This window comes from Colias philodice, chromosome 6 (genome assembly GCF_061535455.1).
Source record: "Colias philodice isolate Cphi_HAF_F1 chromosome 6, ilColPhil1 Martin Lab GWU primary, whole genome shotgun sequence".
NCBI lineage: Eukaryota > Metazoa > Arthropoda > Insecta > Lepidoptera > Pieridae > Colias > Colias philodice.
In genome coordinates this window covers 11,243,336-11,268,114 of record NC_143091.1, presented here as the reverse complement: position 1 = coordinate 11,268,114, position 24,779 = coordinate 11,243,336, and the positions used below count along the sequence as shown (strand labels likewise).

The following is a 24,779-nucleotide window of genomic DNA, read 5'->3' as shown; positions in this document are numbered from 1 at the left end:
CTTTATAAAATTAGGAAACTTTGAAAAAAAGCTAGTTAATTTTCATCATCATGTGTAAGCAGTGCAGAAATTAAGATTTTGCTTTAGATTAAAAACTAAAAAGTGAGGTCGTTTCTATATTTACCACATATTTACATTACTTATTCAAAACTACTAGTATATGATGACATTTGCATAATATGCATAAATTTTTTCCTGTACATGAACCTTTGTAGAAAACACAGTGGAAAATGTGGTGGAAACAGGTGGAAATGTTTGGGCAGGCTAAAAATATTTTCCGTGGTAAGGGCGTATTCAGAAAGAAAGCTTGAAACTTATAAGCGCTTATCGGCGCTTGTCAACGCTGGTTCGTTCTACACAAAGGAAGCAGGTTGAAGCAGACCAAAACAAATTTTATATGGGAGCGCCCAGCGCTGAAAATTGCTTGTTGAAGCTTGTCGGAACTTGTCGCCGCCGATCAGCGCTTATCGGCGCATGTTCATATATTTTCCTGCACGGGTTACCAGCGCTGACAAGCGCCGATAAGCGCTTATAAGCGCTTATAAGTTTCAAGCTTTGTTTCTGAATACGCCTTTAATTATCAATTCAATTCAATTTTTTCGAAGGGTGGCAATTTGTAAATTATCTGGACATATGACATTAGGTAATGTCCATATTATGTCATTTGTCAATTGTCATACCTGTCACCTGATGTTGACATTTCCATTTATTTTGAGAAAATAGCGGATAACTCGAATAAAGCAAAATAATATACATTTAATCATTTTTTTTTAATAAAATATATCCGTACTTTACAATTATTATATAGTGTTAATTTATACAAGGTACGTGTGTAATTTAATTGTATTTCATCTAAAGTGTAGTGTAAACAAGCTGAGTCCTTTGACCTCTAAGTTTGTGCAATAATTTACGATTTAGTTTTTGTCTTGACGTGCTTTCAAAGCGAACCTTTTTTGGATTTACAATAAGAGCTTTGTCTACAACAATAGAATCAGTAAGAGCCTAAACTGCCTAATAGATTAAGGTTAAACAAGAAGAAATAAATTCTATACCTATTATGTCATTTTATTCACATAATATAAAGTATGCAATTAATTTTAAATAAAAGCTTTACCAAAGACTACAACAATACAAGGAGTTTGATATGTTAAACGTCATAATATAATATTGCAGGAAATAAATACAAGATGAAACTTATAAAGCCAATATGGAAAATTGGAAGGCGAAGCGTCAGCACCTGGTCTCCCTTAGCCACAGCCTTCAACACAAGACCAGTACATAGACCAATATTCGACTCATTGAGAGAGAGAACTGTGAGTGCCTCTATAAATCCTTTGAAACTACTTTTCATTAAAAATATTTATATTTCTTCAATTAGTACTAAAATTTTATTTATATTTGAAAGTCAAAGTAAAGATAAACTTTAAAGCAAAAGTTGTTTATGTTGTAAAATCTCTAAACCTCATAGAATGGGAAGAGGTTTTGGAAAGTTGATCTCACTCCACTTAATTTTAATCCACTTACCTTAACAACTAAAAGTCAAAGTAACACTCAATTATGGTGGAACATACATATTATATTAAAATGTTTTTAAATTATGTATTTTATTAAATGTAAAAAAAACACTATAATATGAAATATACACATTAATATTTTAGGGTCTCTTCAACAAGCCAGAGTTAACTAGCTTCGAGGGTTTCTACACACTCAAAGAGCAAGCAATAGCAGCCACAGACAGGTTAATAGAAGAAGCGACAACAAACTCCACACGGCCCATGGTGGAGATATTCGATGAGCTGTCAGACACACTGTGTAAAGTGGCAGATCTAGCTGAGTTTATCAGGATAGCGCACCCACAACCACACTTTGCTAGTGCGGCTGAAGATGCCTGTATAAGTGTTAGTGGTGTAGTGGAAAAGTAAGTTAATATTTTCATTTTCTGATGATAAAAAGGAGCTTAAGGAAGGAGTAAATAAATCTTTGAGTGTTGTACGGATGTTGAAAAAGAGATTTATGTATTATTGTTATTTGGGGTAAAAATAGCAAGAAAAAGTGTTGTTTATATTTTTAAATAGTAATTGTAGAAAAAATGGCAATTCAAACTAAAGCTCAACATTTGTTGTTGTTGTGTAGTTGTTCATTCATCTAGCTTTCTTGTAAACATAAATTTTTATACTTTGTCATTGTGCTTCAAAGTTTTAGTCAAATTAAACGCCAGATTTATTTGTTGCTCCTCAGGTTAAACACACACAAAGGATTATATGAAGCATTAAGAGACTCAGTTAAAAGAGGTACTTCAGGGGACAAGCACTTAGCGGAACTGTTTCTATTTGACTTTGAACAAAGTGGTATACAGTTAGAGGAGAATGCAAGACGTGAGGTTGTTGCATTGAACGATCTGATATTACAGACAGGACAGCAGTTCATGGCTGGTGCGGCGAAGCCTAGACGAGTGCCGAGATCGGTTGTGCCACAGAACGTTAGGCAATTGTTAGTAATTTGTTTTTATATAATTTATATCTGCTTTTTCATGCTTTTTTATTACGATCAACATACTTGCTTACTTCTATATAATAATATTTAATAATAGCCTATGTTATTTCCATTCAAATGGTGTTTTGGTATTGATATAATTGTGTTAGAACTCAAATTAAAAGCATTAACAAACAAATACCCCTCAAAATCATATTCTCAAATATCAAAAATATTTATACAGAGTCAGGCAATTACCTGACTTTCGTGTTGCTACTCTGAAACACGCATGACTTATGTATTGCTTTAAAATATCTTACCATATGTGTTAAAACTCTAATTTTTTAACATTTTTAACAAACTATCTCCACAGTTTCACAACAGAAGGCGAAGACGTGATAGTGAGCGGCGTGTACGCGGAGTGCGGGGAAGCGGCTGCGAGAGAAGCGGCATACCGTTTATACTTGGCTCCAGATATAAGACAGGAACAGTTGCTAAGCGCTACACTACGGGCGAGGCATCGGTTGGCCCAGCTCTGCGGTTTCGATAGTTATGCTGATAGGTGAGCAAGATTTTAGAGGGTAGTTGTTAAAAATATTGTTTTAATTTTTTGACGGTAGTAAAAGTAAAATGTAGGTGAATATTTGCTTTTAATTTTGCTTTGCACTAAGGATTAGATACCCTATTTTAAGTATGTAGAAAACGTATATAGGCATACAAATATATAAAAAAACATATCAATCAAAAGTAGGTAAATTTAATTCATCCTATCAAAAGCTAATCCTAAACATTTGGGCTGAAATTGTTGTAATTTCAGAGCAATAAAAGCCAGCACAATGGAGAACTCGCCAAATGTACGAGAATTTCTGGATATATTGTCGGATAATCTTCATGATCGGGCCAATGCTGATTTTGAGGCAATGGCGCGGATGAAGCGCCAGGAATCTCCATATCAGGTAAAACATATCTCTTTAAAGCATCGATTATATTGAAAGTATTGCAATATGTATCTCATTAAGTTTTAATACAACTTATGTAAAGTTTTCCTTAAGTAGAAACATACAAACTGATTTAATAATGTCTCTTTTTACATGAAAATTTACATCGTTTACAGGAAAAATTAATGTGCTGGGACACACCATACTTTACTCATAAAGCAAAAACACAGCTACTCAATGTTGCCAATTCAGACTTTAGCCCATATTTCTCACTAGGAGGATGTATGGAAGGTCTGAATATGCTGTGTCAAGAATTATATGGAATTACTTTGAAATCAGAAGAAATGTTGCCAGGTATTATAACTAAGTAGACTTTTTATTATTCTAAGATATATATTTTTATTATTATAAGATATATTATAATTGTAGAGTTGTCTTAAAACATTTATTAAAACTTTTATTTATTATATCATCTAGGTGAATCTTGGGCACCTGATGTGTACAAATTAGCCGTGGTCCACGAAACAGAAGGTCTTTTGGGGCACATTTACTGTGATTTATATGAGAGAGCAGGAAAACCGCACCAAGATTGCCACTTTACTATTCAAGGAGGAAAATTGTTACCTGATGGAAGTTATCAGGTAGGTCAAGAATTATTATTGTGATTCATGGTATTTATATGTTATTAGTTATTACTAATTACAAATTAACATTGGAATATTGAAGGAATGAGTTGATCATTTTCATAAATCATATAATGTATAGGACCTTTTGTGCTACCTAGTGGAAACCCTGCTGTTATTTATTTAAAATAGCAGTAATAAAGTGAATTCCAATCCTTTTATTATTAAAGGCTTCATTACAATAGTTTTAAAAATTAAAAACTTCATAAACTATTTTTTACGTACTAAAATGTAAGATATTTATGTGTCAATAGAATCAAATGCTTGTTTGAATGATCTTTTTGAATTTGGAATTTGTGTAAAAGTTGATGTGGCAAGCGCATGCATGCGCGTGGGGTGTTCATACGTGGCGTAGTTAAAATACAAGAAAAACAATATTTAGAAAAATATTTTTATTTATTGCAATAAAAAAAAAATATTTTCAGAATCCAATAGTAGTGATAATGCTATCGCTGAGCGGGGGTCACCGCGGCGGGCCGGCGCTGCTGAGCGCGGGCGCGGTGGACAACCTGTTCCACGAGGCGGGGCACGCGCTGCACTCCATGCTGGGCCGCGCGCCGCACCAGCACGTGGCCGGCACGCGCTGCGCCACCGACCTCGCCGAGCTGCCCAGCGTGCTCAGCGAGCACTTCGCCTCCAGCCCGCAGGTGAGCAGGAAAATAGCAGCAGATCAAACAAACAACAAAAAAATCGATCCAAAAATTATCTTCCGCCCAAAGAACTTCATTTTCACACAGAAAATAAATATGCCTATATTAGCAAACATCGATTTTATTTAGGTCATAAACACAGACAACTTAAAAAACAACATTTTTTACGATTCGTAAAACACACTGACATCTCTAAAGCTAAACAACTAAACTAAACAACTATGATATAATCTATGCAGGTGGTCCGTCGCTTCGCGCGGCACTTCCAGACGCGCGAGCCGATGCCGGAGCACATGCTGCAGCGGCTCTGCGCCTCCAAGTATCTGTTCGGCGCTAGCGAGATGCAGCTGCAGGTACGTGATAACTTTTTTATTTACTGTACTTTAATGGATAATTTTAGGTAATCGTGTCATATGTTTTAGATTATAAGTTTATTTAAACAGGAAAACAAAGTTATTTTTAAAAATATTTATGTTTTCCTATCTGTACAGGAACATCCATAAAATATTTTCTTGTAGCAAAGTTTACTTATTCTCAATGATTTTCTATACACAACTTGACTCGCAGTCATCAAGACATGTCAACACAGCTTGGACATGAAACATTTGTTGAAATAAACACCTTATTTCGTCGCAGTAATGTTGAAAGTCTATTGTATCGTTCATTAGTTAACTCTGCCTTGTTAACCTAGGCCGAGTTTTGCTTCGGACAATTTTAGCGTGATTATGAGTTTTGTTGCTTTTTGTGCGTGAATATTATTTCCATATTCAATAATCTAATAAAATATTGTATCTAATGTTTTTTGCATAATCACAATCTATTTTACCAGGTGTTCTACTCAGTGCTGGACCAGCTGTACCACGGGCCGGCGGGCGCGGAGGGCGGCACCACGGACGCGCTCAAGCACGCGCAGCAACACTACTATGGGTTGCCTTATGTTGAGAATACGGTGGGGAACAAGTTTGATAAATGTTTTACTATATTTTTGAAAGAAAATGCCTTTTTTGATTGAACTTGTGAAGGGAATTGATATAGGATGTTTTCCCTGTGTGTTTTTGTTTCGCAAAGGAACTTCTCAAACTTATGCGCCGTATAAGACTTTAACATTCAAGTAGTTGTATGCGACACCATTTAATACAAAAATTAGCAAAATTTGTTTACTTGAGAAAGAAAAGTATATTAAATATTTAGTTGTTTTATATATTCATATTGCACATGTGTTTACAGGCGTGGCAGCACCGCTTCAGTCACTTAATAGGCTACGGCGCGAAGTACTACTCATATTTAATATCGCGCGCACTCGCATGGAGCGTGTGGCGGCAGAACTTCGAGGCACGTCCGCTCAGCCGCGCGGCCGGCGACCGACTGCGGCACGCGGTGCTGCGGCACGGCGGCGCGGTGGAGCCGCAGGTGGGTAGTTGGAGATTTCGGTAATATTGTGTGTTTGATGTACAATAAAAAACTATAACCACGCACAATATCTTCGCAGGCAAAACTCTGCCTACACGTCTATTGGGCAGAGTTTTCTTCAATAGACTTCGAACAAGCAAGCGCGTACAAAATACATCTAGGCGCTGAGCTTGCATTCAATATGACCCAAATTATTTGCAATATTTTATAATTATATCAAATCATATCAATGCGATAAATTCTCCTAATTCTACACATAATCTTACCCTTATATTAAATACTAGCTGTTCCCCGCGGTTTCACCCGCATTGCTCCGCCTTCCTCGATAAATGGGCTATCTAACACCGAAAGAATTTTTCAAATCGGACCAGTAGTTCCCGAGATTGGCGCGTTCAAACAAACAAACAATCAAACAAACTCTTTAGCTGTATAATATTAGTATAGACTATAGATTAACATCTATTCACAATTCTTAGATACATAAGTTTTATTATAAATACTTATTATTTCTAGATCCTACTCAGGGATTACCTGGGCATGGAAATCACTCCTCGAGCGATGGCTTCCGCTCTAATAGACGAGCTTGACTACCACAAGGATCATTTGGACACTTTACTCAAGACTTTAGAGAAATAAATTGCTTGCGCGATATGTAGGAACTGATTAGAAAATAGTATGATGTGAAACTCAATGAATTTTTACATTGTAGATAATAAGAAATATGGCAAAACCGTTTTGGTGAATGGACAATATTCTCCTTCAAAAATAAACGTCGATGTTTATACTTTGGCTTTTACTCGGAAATTGTAATTGGAAAAATTAATAATACTAATCAAGATTGGCTCAAACTATAATGATATGCATTTATTGTGCTTTTGTCAAGTGTTCCTTTGGGAGGACTATACCATATAAAACCTTGCCATAACTAAGCATTAATTAAGATTGATCTAACTAAAGACCATTTTTGACCGTTTACCTATTTTTTAATTCGTGTTGCTCAAAAGTTCTTTGCATTGTCTTCCATTGATGGAAATGTATAAATGAATTCAAGCTTATTTCGCGTTTCAAAGAAATTTAAAATTGCTGGTTAATTTTAACTCGAAATACTGTGTAAGCTTCTTTAGAGTGGAATCGAATAATGATTAATGATTTGTAGTATAATTCATTTAAACAATAAATACATATCTTAGCTTCCACCTTATATTTATTTGTATATTTAGATCATTTAACAATTCTGATAGTATTATATAGAATCATTTGTGAGTTATTTTTAAGATGTTGAAATAAAACAAACTCGGAAAATTATAAATAGTTTTATTTATCCCTCTTCTATAAACGATGTAATATTAGATGAAATAGTAAGATGAGCCCAAGATATAACTTATAAGCGACAGCCGTTTATCGAAGACTATCATATTTGTAATGGGAGACAGTATATCTTATATTATCCAAAGTGAATCGTACTTTAGAATAGAAAGTAACCAAGCTATATTTATTGCACACGAAAAAAACTGCAATTTAGTCCGTTAAATGTTTATTGAGACGAATCATTGGTCTATCTTAGCGGTACATCTACTGAGGGTAGTTGGCAACAGAGCAGAGCGGTGCAGAGACTACGCGACGTAGTTGTACTGGTTGGGGTTGTCCTTGTCGCGCTCCATGTAGTCTCTGTCGATCAGCGACTCTATGCGCTTCTTCAGGTCCGCCGGCTGCAAGTAATTATGATGAATCAATTATTACATAGTTGTATTATGTACCAAGTAGAAAGAAACTGTAAAGAACGTTTCTGGCTAAATTTTGGTTTCTCCAATATTTTTTGAAATAAAAAGATCTGAAACGTGAGTAAAAATTAAGAAAATGCTCCGAATTAATTTTGATTTTCCATCCCACCCATCTCAAATTTTACGGTTATATCATCAAACTCAAACATTTATTCATTCAATTAGACTTCTTATAGAAGCACTTTTGAAACGTCATTACATATTTTAAAATTTACCACCGATTCGGAAAGCAGTATCTACGGAGAAGAACCGGCAAGAAACTCCATAGTTGCTCTTTTAAATCATGTCAGTTTTACAATTTTACAAAATACATATGTAGAGATTGTCTAATCTAAAAATGAACGCCCCTCCACTAAACTTAATTGTTTCAATGTGTGAGGACAAATAATTATTGAACCACTTTATATGTGTGCGCGCGTCGATTTTACTGCAAACTTTGACATTCGCGCACTGATTTGTCAACTAATCGGGCGATCAGTTCAGGTGCCTAGCATTGTATGGCGGGGAGAGCGCGCTATGTACGGAATGACACGTCCGTTCTGTCGTGCATCGCGTCATTTATGCACTAGTTGGCCAACTGGTCCTGTCGTTCGGGCATGGACGGGACTGGAGGACTGAACGACCAATGAGGCAGACCAATTTGTGTGTATTGCGTCTATACACGTACTTTGAATGTGAGCGTAAACACAGTGGAGGGGCGTTCATTTTTAGATTAGACAATCTCTAACATCATAATATATTATAATAACATGCCAAAGAACTGTCCTGTGGTTTTTTCGCGACAACCCTCCATGGGTTTTTATCGCCCATATATTCCTGAATACTGTAGTACGCTCTCTGAACTAGTACATTTTTTATATAAGTTTTAAATTTAGAACTACTAAACTCTTTAATATTATGAGGAATTCTATTGTAAAAGCGTATACCTTGACCCATAAATGAATTTTTAACTTTAGCTAATCGGAAAAATGGCATTTCAATTCTATTTCTGTTCCTTGTGCCATAACAGTGTCTATCTCCTACTCTTGTGTGTAAGTCGGCGTTTTTGTGTACATGCAAAATATTATTAAATATATACTGTGATGGTACAGTAAGGATACCAGTATTCTTAAAGAGATCTCTTAGTGAGTCCCGAGCACGTAAATTATATATAGAGCGAATGGCTCTTTTCTGTAAGATAAATATAGTTTCTATATCTGCTGCCCTGCCCCATAGTAGAATTCCATAGGACATAATACTATGAAAGTAGCTGAAATAAACCAATCTAGCTGTATCTTCATCGGTGAGATGCCTTACCTTTCGGACTGCATATGCTGCTGAACTGAGCTTACCTGCAACGGTGTTGACATGGGCTCCCCACTGTAGTTTCTCGTCCAATGTTAACCCAAGAAATACAGTCGATTCTGTAGGGTGTAATACCTCCCCGTTCAAGGTAATATTTCTGCTTAACTTTTTAACGTTTGGTAGTAGAAATTCAACACAAGTTGTTTTTTTGGCATTTAATAATAAATTATTAGCAGTAAATTATTAGCATCGGCATAATTATTTTGATATATTATTATAAAAAAATCAAAAGTAAAATTGACGAGATTTTTATTCAGCACCTACAGACTTTCTTGCCGGCTCTCGTCTGTGGAACCGAACCTTTAGTAACTAGTAAAAATACGGAATTTTGATGATTCAGAAGCGCTTCTGAAAATCAGCAACTAAAGACTTTCTTGCCGGAACTTCTCTGTCAAATCAAATAGAATTTCCGAACCTCTAGTAACTAGTAAAAATAAGGAATTTTGACGATTCAAAAGCACTTCTGAAGGAATAAATGTTTGTAGCCTCACCTTGACGGGAAACTTGAGCTGGTTGTACAGCTCGGAGATGAGCAGGTTGTGCGAGAGAGCCTTGCGCATCTTCATCACGCGCACGATCGCCGCGTCGATCTGATACTGGCGGTCCTGGAACACGCGCTCCTCTGTGGCCTTCTGCTCTTCGCTCTGCAAATTCAATGTACATTTATTGAAGTGAAAACTTCTTTAGCGGCGTTGGGTATAAAATCTTAAAACTCGCGTCAGGACACGTGGCCTGATCGAAAAAGCGTAAGACGGATGGATATCAAACATGCTCAACGTTAATAATCAAGTTTTCACTTCTGCCGGCACTCCCGGAGTGCAACCCGTCTTTTTATTATAGTTCTTTAGGCGCGTTCAGAGTAAAATCTCATGGTCGCGTCATGGCAATACCGTCACGTCATGGAGTTTAGCGACGAATTTAGTATCTTTGGAACTTGAGAAGTTTCACTTCTGACACGTGTCGGAACACACGCTTTTTTTCGGTAAAAATTAATACACTCATTGATGGCTATCGAAAAGATGATCTAGCGCTGGTTGCTATTGATGCCAGATAGAAAATTTAATTTTGGATGTATTGCCATAATATGTTAGTAGATATTTTCCATATAACTACATAATTCTCTAGTTTAAATAGTGAACGTGTCGCAATTTTAACCGTAAAAAAGATATTGACTTTGTTCCTAGCAGTTCAGGTACAGCAGTATTTGTATGTTACGGTTTGTTGCTGGAATTTTTTTTTGTGCGTGTGTGTGAGTCATACCTGAGTGACCGCACATTTTTTGTAGTACTTAATGGCTATAGCTCGTCACCTCGCTATATCACGTCAGGTGTACCTCAGGGATCCCACCTAAGTCCAATCCTTTTTAATGTGTTCATTAACGACGCACCCTCATGCTTCAAATATTCAAACAGCTTTATGTATGCCGATGACATTAAGTTCAGTAGAGTGATTGAAAATTTTGAAGATGCATCTAAATTACAAATCGATCTAAATAGTTTTGTTAGTTGGTGCCAACAGAATGATATGGAGATCAACGCAAGTAAATGTTACTTCATAAGGTTTACTAGGAAATTGAACTCAATTGATTATAACTACAGTACTTATAGGTGAACATAAAATTCTAGAAAAAAAGTTGGTCCGTGACCTGGGTATTCTCATGGATAGCAAACTAACATACATACAACACATAGATAATATTATTGCTCGCGCTTCTAAAATGATAGGCTTTATTATGAGAAACTCTAAAGGATTTAAAAACTATAAAACTAAAGTTACATTATATAACAGCCTCGTGCGCAGTATACTAGAATATTGCTCTACTGTCTGGAGACCACACTACGCCACACATATTTTACGTCTCGAACGCATTCAAAAGAGGTTTTTATGGCATTTGTTATACAATTGTGGATCACCAAAGAAAAAACTACACTCTTACAAAGACCAACTCTCTAACTTCAATATGGTTTCACTAGAAAATCGAAGAGACGTTATTGATCGAATTTTCGTATCTAAACTTTTTAACAATAAAATTGACTGCCCCCAATTGCTAACAAGACTCAACATTCGTGTCCCGGCTAGATATCCCCGCATCAAAATAACTCCATTAGCTCCTCCTCTCCGTAAAACCGTCTCCGGAGCCAACTCCCCAGTACCTAGACTTTCAAAAATTGTACATAAATACAGCGACAAAATAGATATATTCTTCCATACACCCAACAAGCTCCATTCTATAGTAAAAGAAATTCATAAATTAAAAACGTAAATTATTGTTATCAGCCTAAATTTATTAAATTATTTATCAGCCTAAATTAATTAAATTATTCCATCTATTTAGTAATAATAATAACATGTCTGTATTGTACTTTTAAGAAATAGCTCTGTTTAATTGGTGCATGATGTGTTAACCTTTAATTATTTGTTACTTTCGGCAAGAACATAATATGTTGATGCATGTAATATTTATATTGTAAGAATCACTGTAAACAAATGTTGGTTGACCAAATAAATAAATAAATAAATATAACAGCTGTTCTAGTCTTTGTTGTGTGTGCGTACCGTGTCCTTCATCGGTATCTGGTTGATCTCGATGCAGAACAGCAAAAGTGCGTTTGTATACAAGTGTGTTTGTATACAAGTGTGTGAGTATACAAGTGCGTGTGTATACAAGTGTATGAGTATACAAGTGTGTGAGTATACAAGTGTGTGTGCGTAAAAACAAGTGCGCGCTTGTATGTGTGTGCGCACGTACCGTCTCCTTCATCTGTATCTGGTTGATCTTGATGCGGAACAGCTTGTTGGCGAAGTCCCCGTTGAAGGAGAACGTGTCGTTGTCGTGCACCTCGCGGCCGCGCGGCGTCTTGCCGAGCACGCGCGCCTTGCCGCACGCCAGCGACTGGAGCGTGCGACGGAGCTCACCTTCCTGTACCATACAGATATATAAACAAAATGTGTGCGTGTACTAGTGTACACACGTAAGAAGTGAAACTTCTTTAAATGACAAAATTTTTCAAAAAATAATTTACTTTATGCACCTTTAAGTACAGAAATACGCACCTCTTGAATCTGTTTTGCACCACGTCCTTCTTATACATTTTGTATGAAGGAATTTTGGACAGGCGTCGAGACGGCACGCCACGGTTGTGCCACGGTTGCGCCGCCTTTCCAAAATTATTTTATACAAAATGCCAATAGCGCACCCGATACACGCCCGATGCGCGCCGCGCCGCTTGTATATGGCCCGCCTTAGAAGTTACCCTCTATATGTGTGCTAAATTTCATTGTAATCGGTTCAGTAGTATTTGCGTGAAAGAGTAACAAACACACACATCCTCATAAACTTTCGCATTTATAATATTAGTTGGATTTTAAGCACTAACTTTGTTACGGAACATATAGATTGTATAGATTAATGAAATTCTGATGATAAATTTAAGCACAAATATTCGCGAGATAAAATTAAAAGTGTTATCAGGAACTTGAAATTTATTTTATCCTATTTCATATGGGGAAAATCGTTTTACAAGTACGATTGTATCGTGTTGCATAACAACACATACAAATTGACATATTTTGTTTTTCTGTATAAGATATTAAATAATGCACTTTACATGCCTCAATATTAGTAGTTGCCTTAATGTCTTCAAACGAGAGATTGTTGCCATCATTAAATAGGAGTAGAACTAGCGCTTGAAACAGTGATACTTGTAATTCTTTGTTACCCTGTAACATAAAAATTTTACATATTAGTGTAATATAACATAATGTTCTTGAACATATCAAATATGAAAAACAAAGAAATATATTTTCGAAAAATTAAAATTATCAAAGATTTGCAAAAAATAATGTAATATGTAGTTCATTTTGTGTGGTTACTTTAAATTTTTAGTTGTTCGGTTTACGAAAAATGGGCCTCGGCTGAATCGAACACTCGGCTGGAGTGTTTGATTATTATTGTTTCTGTTTTGGCCGTAAGATTGCAGTGCTGGGCTGTTCGTTGTATTGTTATATTGTGGAGGAAACAGTAGCTCGGCAGAACTTGGCTCGGTGGTCCCGCAGTACACTACACACTGTACACACCTGCAGGAAGTGCGCCCTCAGCACGCAGTGGCCGAGCGTGGGCTGCCACTGCAGCTTGCGGCCCGAGTGCTTGGCGAGGTAGAACTTGGCGAAGTGGTCCTGTTGGCGCGTGAGCTCGGGCGGCAGGCGCACGTCCACCGGCGGGTACGTGGGCCAGAAGCCCATCGTCAGGATGTACACCGACAGCTCCAGCCCCGAGCTCTCCGCGCTGGCGGCCAGGTGCTGCACACAAACAACTTTCAATAAACACACATGATATGACTTTGTTATGTCTTTATGTAACCTTTTGTGAAACTTCATAAGGTTATTGTACTAGGATTGTAATCAAGTATACAGTTTTTGTAAAAAAATATAAGGGAGGCTATTTCATGATGTAAATATTCGAAATATTTACATATTAAAAAAGAACAGAAAAAGGATATGATTAAATGAGATTCAAATTTCACTTCCAAAAATATTAACTAAAGAAAGGCATACAAGAAGCGATACGAAAAGTCATTCACCTTAAAAACAACTGTGGGGTTGACAAACTAATATCTATCTCTTTCCATCTTGTGCAGTTGCCGTAATGTCTCGTTCTCCCGGTTGTTCACATGACAAGTCAAGCCGGGTTTAAAAAGATTTATTCTGTTTCGGAACGCACTCGTGGTGATACAAATTATTTGTTAAAGTTTTGTTATTGTTTGTTGTTTATTTAATTATTTCTTGTTTAGGTTAAGTTAATTTCTTGTTTTAGTTAAGTTGTTGTTCATTGTTTGTTTTTATTAAGAGTGGTTAATGATGGAGCCACAACCAAGTACGTCGAGAGAATAATCAACAGATTTTACTTTTCTTCGAAAAAAATTGTTTTCTTATTTCCATAAACAACATAATATCATCACGCTTGTATTCCATAAGGGGCAGGCAGAGGTATTACACACTCACATTTCGACTGATTCGTTTCAAATCCAGGGGGCAAGTGTGTTGCCATACACAGATTCAGAAAATTATTATTATTCGCGTTATTTAATTTACATCTACATTATACAATAATTCAAATTTTGATAAAATTTATAAAATAGACTATCCTTTTTTGTATTATTACAATTTGCCGGATATTTAATAAAAATATATTTAAATCCAACTTTAAAAAGGTTACGCACCCCTGCTATTCCGAATGACCTTGACTGTGGTTTGTTTACATTTGGTATCGCTTCTCCTTGGACGTGCTTTAATTTATATTAATTCTGATAACGCGATTTATTCGAAAAATTTTTTTACTTAAAAACACAACATTATGCAGTGCAAAAACAAGAAAAAAAAAATCAAAATTCCACATAAAAATACCTGTTTATACGTCACATTGATATCCTTCGACAGTTCCATATCCTTGAACATTCCCTCCAACTTGCAAGTGAACCCACCCCCGCACTCCTGCTTCAACTTGCTCAGCATAGACTTCTCAGCATCAACGGACGCTGACTTGCCAACCAGCAGCCGTTTCGCTAGGTCCTTCTTGTAGAACGCTTCGAAGACATCCTTGCCGTGTATAAATCGGAACAGGACCATAATTTTATCGAGCAACCTCTCTAGTTCTTCCTCTGTCGCTTCCTTGTTGCCAGCCCGCAGTTTGAGATCGACGAATTTCGCTGAAAATTGTCATGTTATTTTAATTATGGTATATTAATAAAACACTATTTATGGCAAAATTTTTATAGAATTGTAAAGTAATCACAGCTGAATCAAAAGGATCTTTAATTGGTTTTCACTTTTGTATGATAGTTTTTTTGACGTGACAACGTCTTATAATTCAATAGCCGGCTGCACGTACGAAAAAACATGACTCATGACTTATGCATGGTTTCACTCATTCATTTACCTCGCTCTGAGGCGTTCCATGCAAGGCTTGAAGTGCAAGCGAGAGCGCGGAACGAGCGACAAAGAAGCACAATCGAACGTTGTCACGTTCAACTATCGTCAGTAAACCGACTTTACAGACAACCAATTTTTTTAGAAACATTCATTCTAAAGATAATTGAGACGTATCTTTAATTGGAGTTATTATGTAAACATCAACAATACTAGCAATAAGCTCCAATTAAGTTTTACCTTCTTTTCAAAATAGTTACAAAACTTGCGGTATATCATTTTAAGGACGAATTGATTAAATGACACAATCCTAGACAATTATCATGAAATCTCACCTATAAGTTCAGCCGGTTTGTTCTGGCGTTGGTTGATGAAGAACTCGAACGCCTCTCGCATGGAGTAGAGGAACTTATCGTTCCGCTGGAAGCAGCTGTTCACAATGTTGTCGAGCTGCTCCTTGAAGTCCAGCAGCTCGGCGACCATCGTCTTATCCCGTTCTGGCTCTATTACTATTGTTCTACCTTTTTTCTGCAATAGATAATTATATACGCTTTTGATTACTTGTTATTGTTATGTTAAATTAAACAAATGTTAAAAATTTAATTATGTATTTAATTTCGTCCATTTCGTGTTAGGCAGTTAAGTTTTAAATATGACGTATTTTCTTTATAACACAGAAACTGCCATTAAAATATTCTCTTAGCATTTATCTGACAAAAAGCGGCTCTAAAAATTACTTTCACAGTAGGAAAAACAAAAACATAAGAAAGAGCGTGTGTGCCGAGTACACATGTCAGAAGTGAAACTTCTCTGGTCAGATACCAAAATCGATGACGTGACGGTATTGCCATTACACGACTTTGAAAATTTGCTCTCAACGCGCCTAAAGAAGTTACATTTCAAAATATTCTTTAAGTTTTTAAATTTTTTAGATTTAGCACACTGCACAACTAAAAAAATCTATACACAAATATTTTTCAATCCTTACCTTAATATACGCATTAAAGTGATTACATAATTCATTGAGCCCGTCTTTAACTCGACTGAATAGATTATATAAAGTAGTCAGGTCGTTGAGCCGCGGCCCATCCATGAGGGACTCCAGGCCTTTGCTCAGTATTCCCGTTAGGTGCTCGCTTAGCAACTGTTTCTCTACTGTGTGGATTAACTGCCATCTGGAAGAAGAAAAAGTTTATAGAATATATCCGATTGTTTGATAGAAGAAACAGATAATATACTTTAACAATGACAATGAGAACATGTTCACACATCACATTTACGAAAATGATGAAAAGTTTATTCCAATAATGATGATGAAGGATATTTAATTCATTGTTAAGCCATGTAACATATTTCAACAATGACAATGGTGATGAAACAAATTTCAATAACTTCAAACATGATAAATAATATGTTTTAATAACGATGATGATTATTAATTTATGCCAAATAGTCATATAACATTTCAACTATGATGATGAGTGATGAAACATGTTTCAAAGTTTCAAGATGTCAAAAAAGATGATAATTATTTCAACAATGACATCACTAAGTAGTTTTTAAGTACATTTGTTAATTTTTCATTTTGTCTACTTGCTTATAAAGAGTTTTTTAAAATTTTTTTTTACTAACTTAGTGCACACATCCAAATAATGTAACAGGCGCTCATTCTCCTCTCGCAGTCGCTTCTCGACATGCGCAAGGTACTGAGGCACAGCCAGCTCGCGCATCAGGCGTTGGCCTTCCGCTGCGTACAACCGTTCTGTGGCTTGCAGGAACCTGTGGGGTGGACTGTATTGTATAGTTCACTGGCTTTCAATTATTCAAAAATAAATATGGGACATTTGACTAAATTGAGCAGAATCATATTTAAAAATAAATATTGTGTCTGAGATTCAATTTCATATTTATTATTATGAATTGTTGTATAATTTTGTCAAATTGATTAAAAGTTAATGTCTTTCGGATAGAAATTTTTAGTTAAGAGGAAATAAATCAATAAATTATTTCAAATTATACATTTGCTTTTTATTTAAATACCTATCCTTTGAACTCCTAAAATTATGATATTTTTTATCAAAACAAGATTAAAAATACAAACCAAGTCAACTTCAACATACTTATGTTCAAATGCATCCTGATATATCTGCAAATCAGAGAGCATTCTCAACAAACTCTTGAGCAACGAGATATCCACGGCATCCCCGCCTCGCTCCCTTTCAATTAGAAGCAGTAACCCATCCACTGTTCTCGTTTGTATCAACGTATTCATTGCTATGTGGTGACGGAACAAATCTAAACCCATGTCCCTGTGAATATAACAATATAGAAATTATATAGAAAATTTTAGAGAAAATTTTTTTAAGATCAGAATTAGATTTTCTCAGTTGTATAAAGATATAAAAACTGCAATAATTCTTCGTTAAAATTCATATATAGAAGAGAAACCACTCTTATAAATAAATACTAAATATAACTTTGCTTTTAATTCTGAACATTTAAAATTCTGTTTGTTAAGTTCAGTTTCTATACAAAATGAAATTGTATACTAATATTATAAAGGTGAAGATTTTGTTTGTTTGTTTGAACACGCTAACCTCAGGAACTACTGGTCCGATTTGAAAAAAAAATTCGATGTTAGATAGCCCATTTATCGAGGAAGGCTATAGGGGGCTACATTTTGAGGCTATATATCATTACGCTAAGACCAACAGGAGCGGGGCAAGCGGGTGAAACCGCAAAGCGCAGCTAGTAAACTATATATCTAAGTTGTTACAAAGAGAAACAAAACTATTCAAAACTTTGTACACACAAAACACAAATTAGATAATGAATATTAATTTCAAGAGTCTGAATAATAGCATGGACTCTTCTCACCATATAGAGTGTATACTAGGATTTTGAAGCACGTAAGTGCGGTCCAGGTATAAGAATATGCTTCTAATCATGATCATCTGCCGACAGTGTGCCCGCCAGCAGTCGTCCATGCGCTTGAGGAAGACCTGTCTGTCCATACTCTCGGAGAGGAACTGCTCTATGTTAGACTTAACGTGGGCTTCTACTAGGTTTGTTAAGTTTACGTATAGTTGTGAAGCCATCTGGAAATTTTAATTTTATCATGTACTTAATTCACTTTACAAATAAGGTTTTTCATTAGATTTATTTTGATTGAAGGCCATTTCAATACCTTTAGAATTAAGGCTGATTTTTCAATCCTTGGTTAAAACATGTTTGTTGAATAATGTATTGAACTACCATTTCAAAAATGTACTCTTATTACCTGTATTTGATAGTATACAAATGACATTTTAATATTATTGTCTAATGCTTTATTGGGCCGATAAGTTTTAACCAAAAATTGAAAAATCGGCAATTAGTAGTATTATTAACTTTGTTTTCTGAGCATGTATATTATAGTGTTTAATTTTTTGTTATTGGGTTAATACAAAGAAGATGTATTGATATTCTAATATGGACTGCAAGTGAGCGTAATCAGAACGAAAATGATTAGTTGTTAGAATGAAGAATTTAAAAATTAAATATAAATGCCAATCATAATTTATTTTGATGCGATGATTTAATATTTAAGTTTTTTAGCATTCTAATGCTTTGACGTGAGGATTTTTCTTTATCTTGTTTTAATTTTTTTTAATAATTGAAAATATGTATCGGTAGAGACCACATTTTGAGGTTATTTCAAATAAAAATAAAACACATTGTGTGTGCCAGCAATAATTACTACACTAAGGGCTGATTTTTCAATCCTTGGTTAATACTTATTCGTCGAATAACGTATTAAACTACCATTTCAAAAATGTATTCTTTGCCCGTCTTTGACAGTTTACCGGTGACATTTTAATATTATCGTGTAATACTTTATTGGGTGGGTAAGTTTTATCCATGGATTGAAAAATCAGAACTAATAGCAATATAATACTATAGTGAATATAAATCTTCATTGTGTCTGTACTATTCGGAGCACTTCCAATATAATTTAATTGATAATTGAAAATAAATAAAGGGTCATTCAAATTTTGATATGCAGCCAAGAATGAGACACAGCTGGCAGCAAGGTTCACCTCGTTGGATTACCAACTTCTGTTTACCTTATGACTGCACATATTTTCAACTGCCTGGTAAAGTTCTTCCAGGGAATAGGCTATAGCTTTCGAGGTCTGGATCGCGATCACAGCCTCTCGTAATTTGCTCCATGTTGTTTCCTGATAATTTTCTGGAAGATTCGGTTTACCTGCAACACACACGCATTCATTACCAGATGTCACGAAGGAAGGTTATGATATGACGGCCCGTTGGTAACAAGCATAAACATACTTTTAAAGTTCTTTATTACTAGCTTCTTTGCCGTCGCACCAGGCTTATTCATGGACGACGACGCTAGTTTAATTGTTCCATTTGAGTTTGTATTCAACATGGAGAAATTCGATTTCTTTTCACTTGCACTCATATCGTCAAATTTTGCTTTTTTAGTACACTGCTCGCTATTTGTGTGAGAACGTTTTCTACACTGATTTCCACCCTCCTCGACCAAAACTTGCGTTTTAGCTAAGCCCGACATAAGAAAGCATGATATGGCCGCAGCCACAACATTAAATAATGCGATTAACTCTAATTAACTACAAAATACAAATAAAAATAGACGCAGTCAACTAGTCAGTCGATATTCATTACGACAACCACCATTACAAAAAATACATTTTTTAGCTTCAACAGTCAACTTGAAGAGGGCGCATTTACTATTTCTTATCCGTCAAAATGTTTTTTTTAATTTAAATTTGACACCTTGTCTGGATACAAGTATTTTAATGTAATCATAATTTCACGCCTCACATTATTATTCAAATATTAATTATATATTTAAGCAGTAATTTCCTTTTTACTTTATAATCGGGAAATAACACTTTTCCCATACAAGATGTATTTCTAATACTCAGATAAACAAGTAGATATAGCTAACACCAAGAGATGGCGTTAAAATAAATTTTAAATTGGTTCTGTTTTTCCGGTATTGTATTTTGAAATATGTAATTATTGTCTTCGATCTTCATATAACTTTTAGTTTTTACAGTATAAGATGAGCACCCAGAATATTAATAAAATTCAAAGTACTATTCGTTTCCCCTTTCTTAAATATTGTTTTTTATGGTTTTTGATTGAATTGGTTTCGCCCACGTAGTCTTGGAAATTCCCATAAATAAAGTATTCCATGTCACTCTCAAGCCTCTTAACTATCTCCTAACGTAAAAATCATACACTAAATCATAAAATCTCCGTTGTGACGTGAAAGAAAGATAAACAAACATACAAATAAACAAACTTCACTTATGCTCAGCTCTCAAGAACATTGTTTTGAATACCTAATTCCTTCCTCAAATTTTTTTTTTTAGCTTAAATAATATTCTCTACTAAGAAAAAAGCGCGGGAACCTTCGAACGAAGCGGGAGTAATTTTAATTAATTGAGTTTAAAATTATTAATTTAATATATGATCAGTGGAGTTTGGTTTTGTATATATAGTTTATAATTGTAGAATTGTATATATTTAATAAATTTTGTATAGTAGTGTTCGTATAGGTAAGTTTTTTTTATATTTTATGTATATGTAGTAAGTATGTAAAAACCAAAAATTCATAGGGTAAGATTCGGTAGATGAACGATCCGCCGGATCCTAATCCCCCAGGGCTGGGTACCCCCGGTCCTGAGGTAGCCAGTTATGTTACTATTTCAAATACATGTCTAGATAAAAATTTAGTTCTGGAGAGTACTCCAAAAAAAAAGGCGTCTTAGAAGGAAAGAAAATAATGAATTAAATGAGCTAATGTTAACAGAAAATACTTATGTTGATAAGAGGCAAAATGGATCTAATATTCAACCTAAAATACTTGATACTAGTTCCATGCAAGATAGTCGATGTGAATATGTAGGTACAGATTCTTATCCTTACATTGTTCATGTTCAGCGAACTGAATCATCACCCGGGGATGGCTCCACATTGCACCCCATAACTTTCGGAAGGTTTTTAAAAAACAATAATATTAAGAATATTGTGTCTGGAAGTATAAAAAAATAGGCAGAAACCGTTGCATAGTTGCATTTACTACAGCATAGGATGCAAATGATTTTATCAAAAATAAAAATTGAAGCTCATACAACCTTAATGCAAAAATTCCATTGTTTAATATCACTAGAATTGGTATTGTTAAGGGAATACCAACTGAATGGTCACCTGAAGAAATAAAAGAAAATGTGTCCACCCCAGTAGGCTGCGGTAAAATTATTAAAGTCAGGAGAATAAATTATAAAGTAAATGTTAACAGTACTGTATCTTGGAAGCCAACACAATCAGTTGTTTTAACATTTGATGGCCAAGTTTTACCCGAACGTGTGTATGTGTGTTATAACTCCCTAACAGTTAACCTATATATTTTCCCTACTATCCAATGCTATCAATGCTGTCGGTATGGTCATACTAAAAATATATGCCGATCTAAACCCAGGTGTTACAAGTGTGGCCAAGATCATTCCGGTGACACTTGTACAGTAAAAGAAGATTGTGCATCATGTTTGTTGTGTTCAGGGTTTCATTATGCAATCAACAAAATCTGTCCAGAGTTTAAACGCCAAAAAGACATTAAAATTAGCATGGCTAAAAAAAAACATTTCATATGGTGAGGCAAGTAAACTTTACCCACAAATATCAAAGTCGTATGGGGATGTATTAATATCTTCACCGGCTTATTCATCCCCAAACAGATTAAATGTAAACACTACAAATTCTTCTTACAAAAAAACTTATTTTTTGAAACCAATATCGCCTCCGAAGATGAACAAGGGTTTTGACAAAATAGCTCACAATACGATTATCAGGGAAGCTCAGATACCTACGCCTGAAAATGGATGTGGTTATCAAGTTGCCGGTTGGAGTGTAGCCTTGGGGGCGCTATGGAAAAAAGACAGACGAAATTTTGAAAATTTTTTTTTATTCAGTACTAGCGGTCCGCCCCGGCTTCGCCCGTGGTAGATAATATTTACGTTTTCTCTACATAAGAACCATCCTCGTACTTCAAGGAATATAATAAAAAAAGAATTATCGAAATCGGTTCAGCCGTTCTCGAGTTATGCGCTTACCAACACATTTTGCGATTCATTTTTATATATAAGATAAGATAACATCTATTTTTTATGGTTTTATCGGCAAGAATAGCCTAAAATAAACACTTTTTATTCTGTGTATTTTTTCTCTAAGGTTGATAGTTTTCGAGATAATCGAGTTATAATATACTCATTTACAATGGGATCTGGACTTAAGACGAAATTTTGAAAATTTTTTTTTAGTCTATATAATACCTATTTTTTATGGTTTTATCGGCAAGAATAGCCTAAAATAAACCCTTTTTATTCTTTGTATTTTTTCTCTAAGGTTGATAGTTTTCGAGTGTTCGGAACCGTTCGAACAGTTTCACTTTTACCGTGGTTTCATAAAACCACACAACATTTTTTTTTATATCTTTATTTAATACGAGAGTTTGATCATACTTGATCATGTCACTCTCAAAAATAAAATCAAAGCATAACAAAACAGATTATTCTAACAGTAAAGCATAATAATTATCTACCGTCTACTTAAACCTAAGGATACAATTTTAATTAATTTTCTTGCTTCATTTGAGGTCGGACAAGCTAAGATCATTTAATACTGCAATATGAATAGAACAATCTTAATTCCATTGAATAACGTTTAATTTTAAATAACAATTTTTATCCTTTGCTAAACTTAAATACACTATCTATAATGTTCTTAACTAACGGCCAATCTGTAATGTTCTCTACCATCAAAAGTATAATCCATTCAATGCATGTTTTTATCAATTTATTTATTTTAGCTTGCCAACTAAGTTTATTCAAAAATACTATGTCTTTCAGTTTCAATAACAACTCGCTAAAGTTAATTCTATCACTAGATGCCGCCGCCTGATCATCTGGTGTTTCGTCTATAATTTCTTGTTCCGATGCTGATGATGAAAAATCCCAATCCAATACCGAATTCTTTTGAAAATTATTTCTGGTTTTTATTCTTCTCTTTTTAGGTACAGCTTTCTCTTGTTTTTGTGCATGAATTTCAACTTTTGTTTTAACAATATCAGCATAAGAAGGAGTATTGTCGGAAACTTTAATCGGTGTTGAAAATATATTAGAATTTAAATCAGGTGGAGGATCTCGGATCTTCCGATTCTTTTTCGGGTTCAATCGCTGTTTCGGGCGCAACGTAAAGCGTGAGAGCTTTTCTATAAGTGCAACTGATATCTGCCATTATGTCACGTATTTTATGTTCTTTAATGTACCTCGGACAAGTTTTAGAAAGCGCCATATGCTTACCACCGCAATTAATGCATTTGAACTCCATTGTATCGCAATTGGCGTGATATCCACCGAATTAAGGGCACACTACTTTCGACGACGGGCACCTTTTAATCGTATGACCTAGTCTCCAGCACTTTCGGCACTGTAAAACCGAGTGTATGTATTTTTCTACATCTACCCTCAAACCGTCTACATAAGCGCAGGGGGGTCTATACGATCCTTTAAAACATAAACGAATGGTCTCGCAAAGTTCCCAATTGTCTCCTTCTCTCCGCCTACATCTCTGAACAGACACTAACTGGGCTGGATAATCACATTGTACTCGGCTTTTTATTTCTTCATCATTTAGTTTCAATTCAACATTTCGTATCACTCCATATGTATAGCTAACTTCCATGGCCTGTTGTACTTTAAAGCCCTTTTCTTGTAGATACGTTGATGATAATACTTTATCAGCATGGGAATGTTCGTTAAATTCAATGCGAATACGATATGGATTCAGATATTTAATTCTTATTACATTAGATACATATATTCAGCTCTTTAAACAACTTAGCCAGTTCGAATTGCTTCGGCATTTTATCTGGGTGGGATACATAGACTTCAATTTTCTCATTATTGGTATTTCTCTGCTTTTTTTCCTTCCCTTTTACAACTTGCCACTCATTCTCATCCTTTTCTCTCTCCCTTTTCCTCTCTCGTCGAACTCTCATAATACCATCATCTTCGATATCATCAGATTTTTTACAAAATTCTATAGCCGTCTCCATACTTTCGTCCCGCAAAATATCACTATCATTACCATCAATAAAGTCTTTCCTAGAAACCGTTTCTTCATATTCACTCACACACACACTGTTACTGTCCGCATGCGACATGCTGGCGCCGTGCGCTGTGCACCGTCACGCTCGAGCGCGTCCGTGTTTATAAACAAAAGCAAAAGAATATCCCGCAAAGAAAACTAGACGCGACCACTCGCACGAACGCCGCGACGAGACTCAAGACTGCCGAGTGCCGACTGGACTTTAAATTTAAAATGCGTATGACGCGTATGCTGGAAATCATTCTATAGAGCGAGGGTGTGTGATAACTGAGAACGCCTACACTTGGGTTTCGGTCTTGAATAATCACTTGAGCTGGCAAAATGCAGGCAAGGTACGTTAAATTATTTTCTTTACGATTTATTTCAGAAAATAGA

The 24,779-nt window shown here is 35.3% G+C and overlaps 2 protein-coding genes and 1 long non-coding RNA gene across 5 annotated transcripts in view; 1 reads left to right on the top strand and 2 right to left on the bottom strand.

Moving 5' to 3' along the window:
* The window catches only part of LOC149488057 (uncharacterized), a 77,371-nt gene extending 72,296 nt beyond the window's left edge, over nt 1-5,075 (bottom strand). The window contains exons 1-2 of the long non-coding RNA XR_016315811.1: nt 4,961-5,075; nt 4,774-4,926 (exon numbers count right to left, since the gene is read on the bottom strand). This is a non-coding gene — a long non-coding RNA (uncharacterized LOC149488057). The remainder of the gene's footprint in view (nt 1-4,773; nt 4,927-4,960) is intronic.
* On the top strand, nt 264-7,408 carry LOC149488056 (mitochondrial intermediate peptidase). Of its 3 annotated transcripts, none has more exons than XM_089696876.1 (13): nt 264-282; nt 1,174-1,313; nt 1,659-1,918; nt 2,239-2,490; nt 2,846-3,034; nt 3,290-3,428; nt 3,587-3,764; nt 3,888-4,051; nt 4,519-4,740; nt 4,983-5,096; nt 5,573-5,692; nt 5,971-6,153; nt 6,667-7,408. In XM_089696876.1, exons 2-13 carry the CDS (start codon nt 1,188-1,190, stop codon nt 6,787-6,789), a joined length of 2,070 nt encoding a protein of 689 aa, XP_089553002.1. In that variant the 5' UTR covers nt 264-282; nt 1,174-1,187; the 3' UTR covers nt 6,790-7,408. The 3 variants fall into 3 exon arrangements, with proteins under 3 accessions (XP_089553002.1, XP_089553003.1, XP_089553004.1); XM_089696877.1 differs by lacking the exon at nt 264-282 and adding an exon at nt 688-824 and having other exon boundaries at nt 6,667-7,407; XM_089696878.1 differs by lacking the exon at nt 264-282 and adding an exon at nt 975-994.
* Nucleotides 7,409-7,450: 42 nt separating this feature from the next.
* On the bottom strand, nt 7,451-19,936 carry Cul4 (cullin 4). Its single transcript, XM_089696865.1, has 13 exons — nt 19,536-19,936; nt 19,310-19,452; nt 18,081-18,301; nt 17,324-17,512; nt 16,836-16,982; nt 16,192-16,378; nt 15,539-15,731; nt 14,682-14,983; nt 13,356-13,577; nt 12,887-12,998; nt 12,028-12,194; nt 9,770-9,922; nt 7,451-7,862 (listed from the first exon to the last, which is right to left on the bottom strand). The coding sequence occupies exons 1-13, from the start codon at nt 19,777-19,779 to the stop codon at nt 7,767-7,769; spliced, it is 2,376 nt and encodes a 791-aa protein (XP_089552991.1). The 5' UTR covers nt 19,780-19,936; the 3' UTR covers nt 7,451-7,766.
* Nucleotides 19,937-24,779: the final 4,843 nt, after the last annotated feature.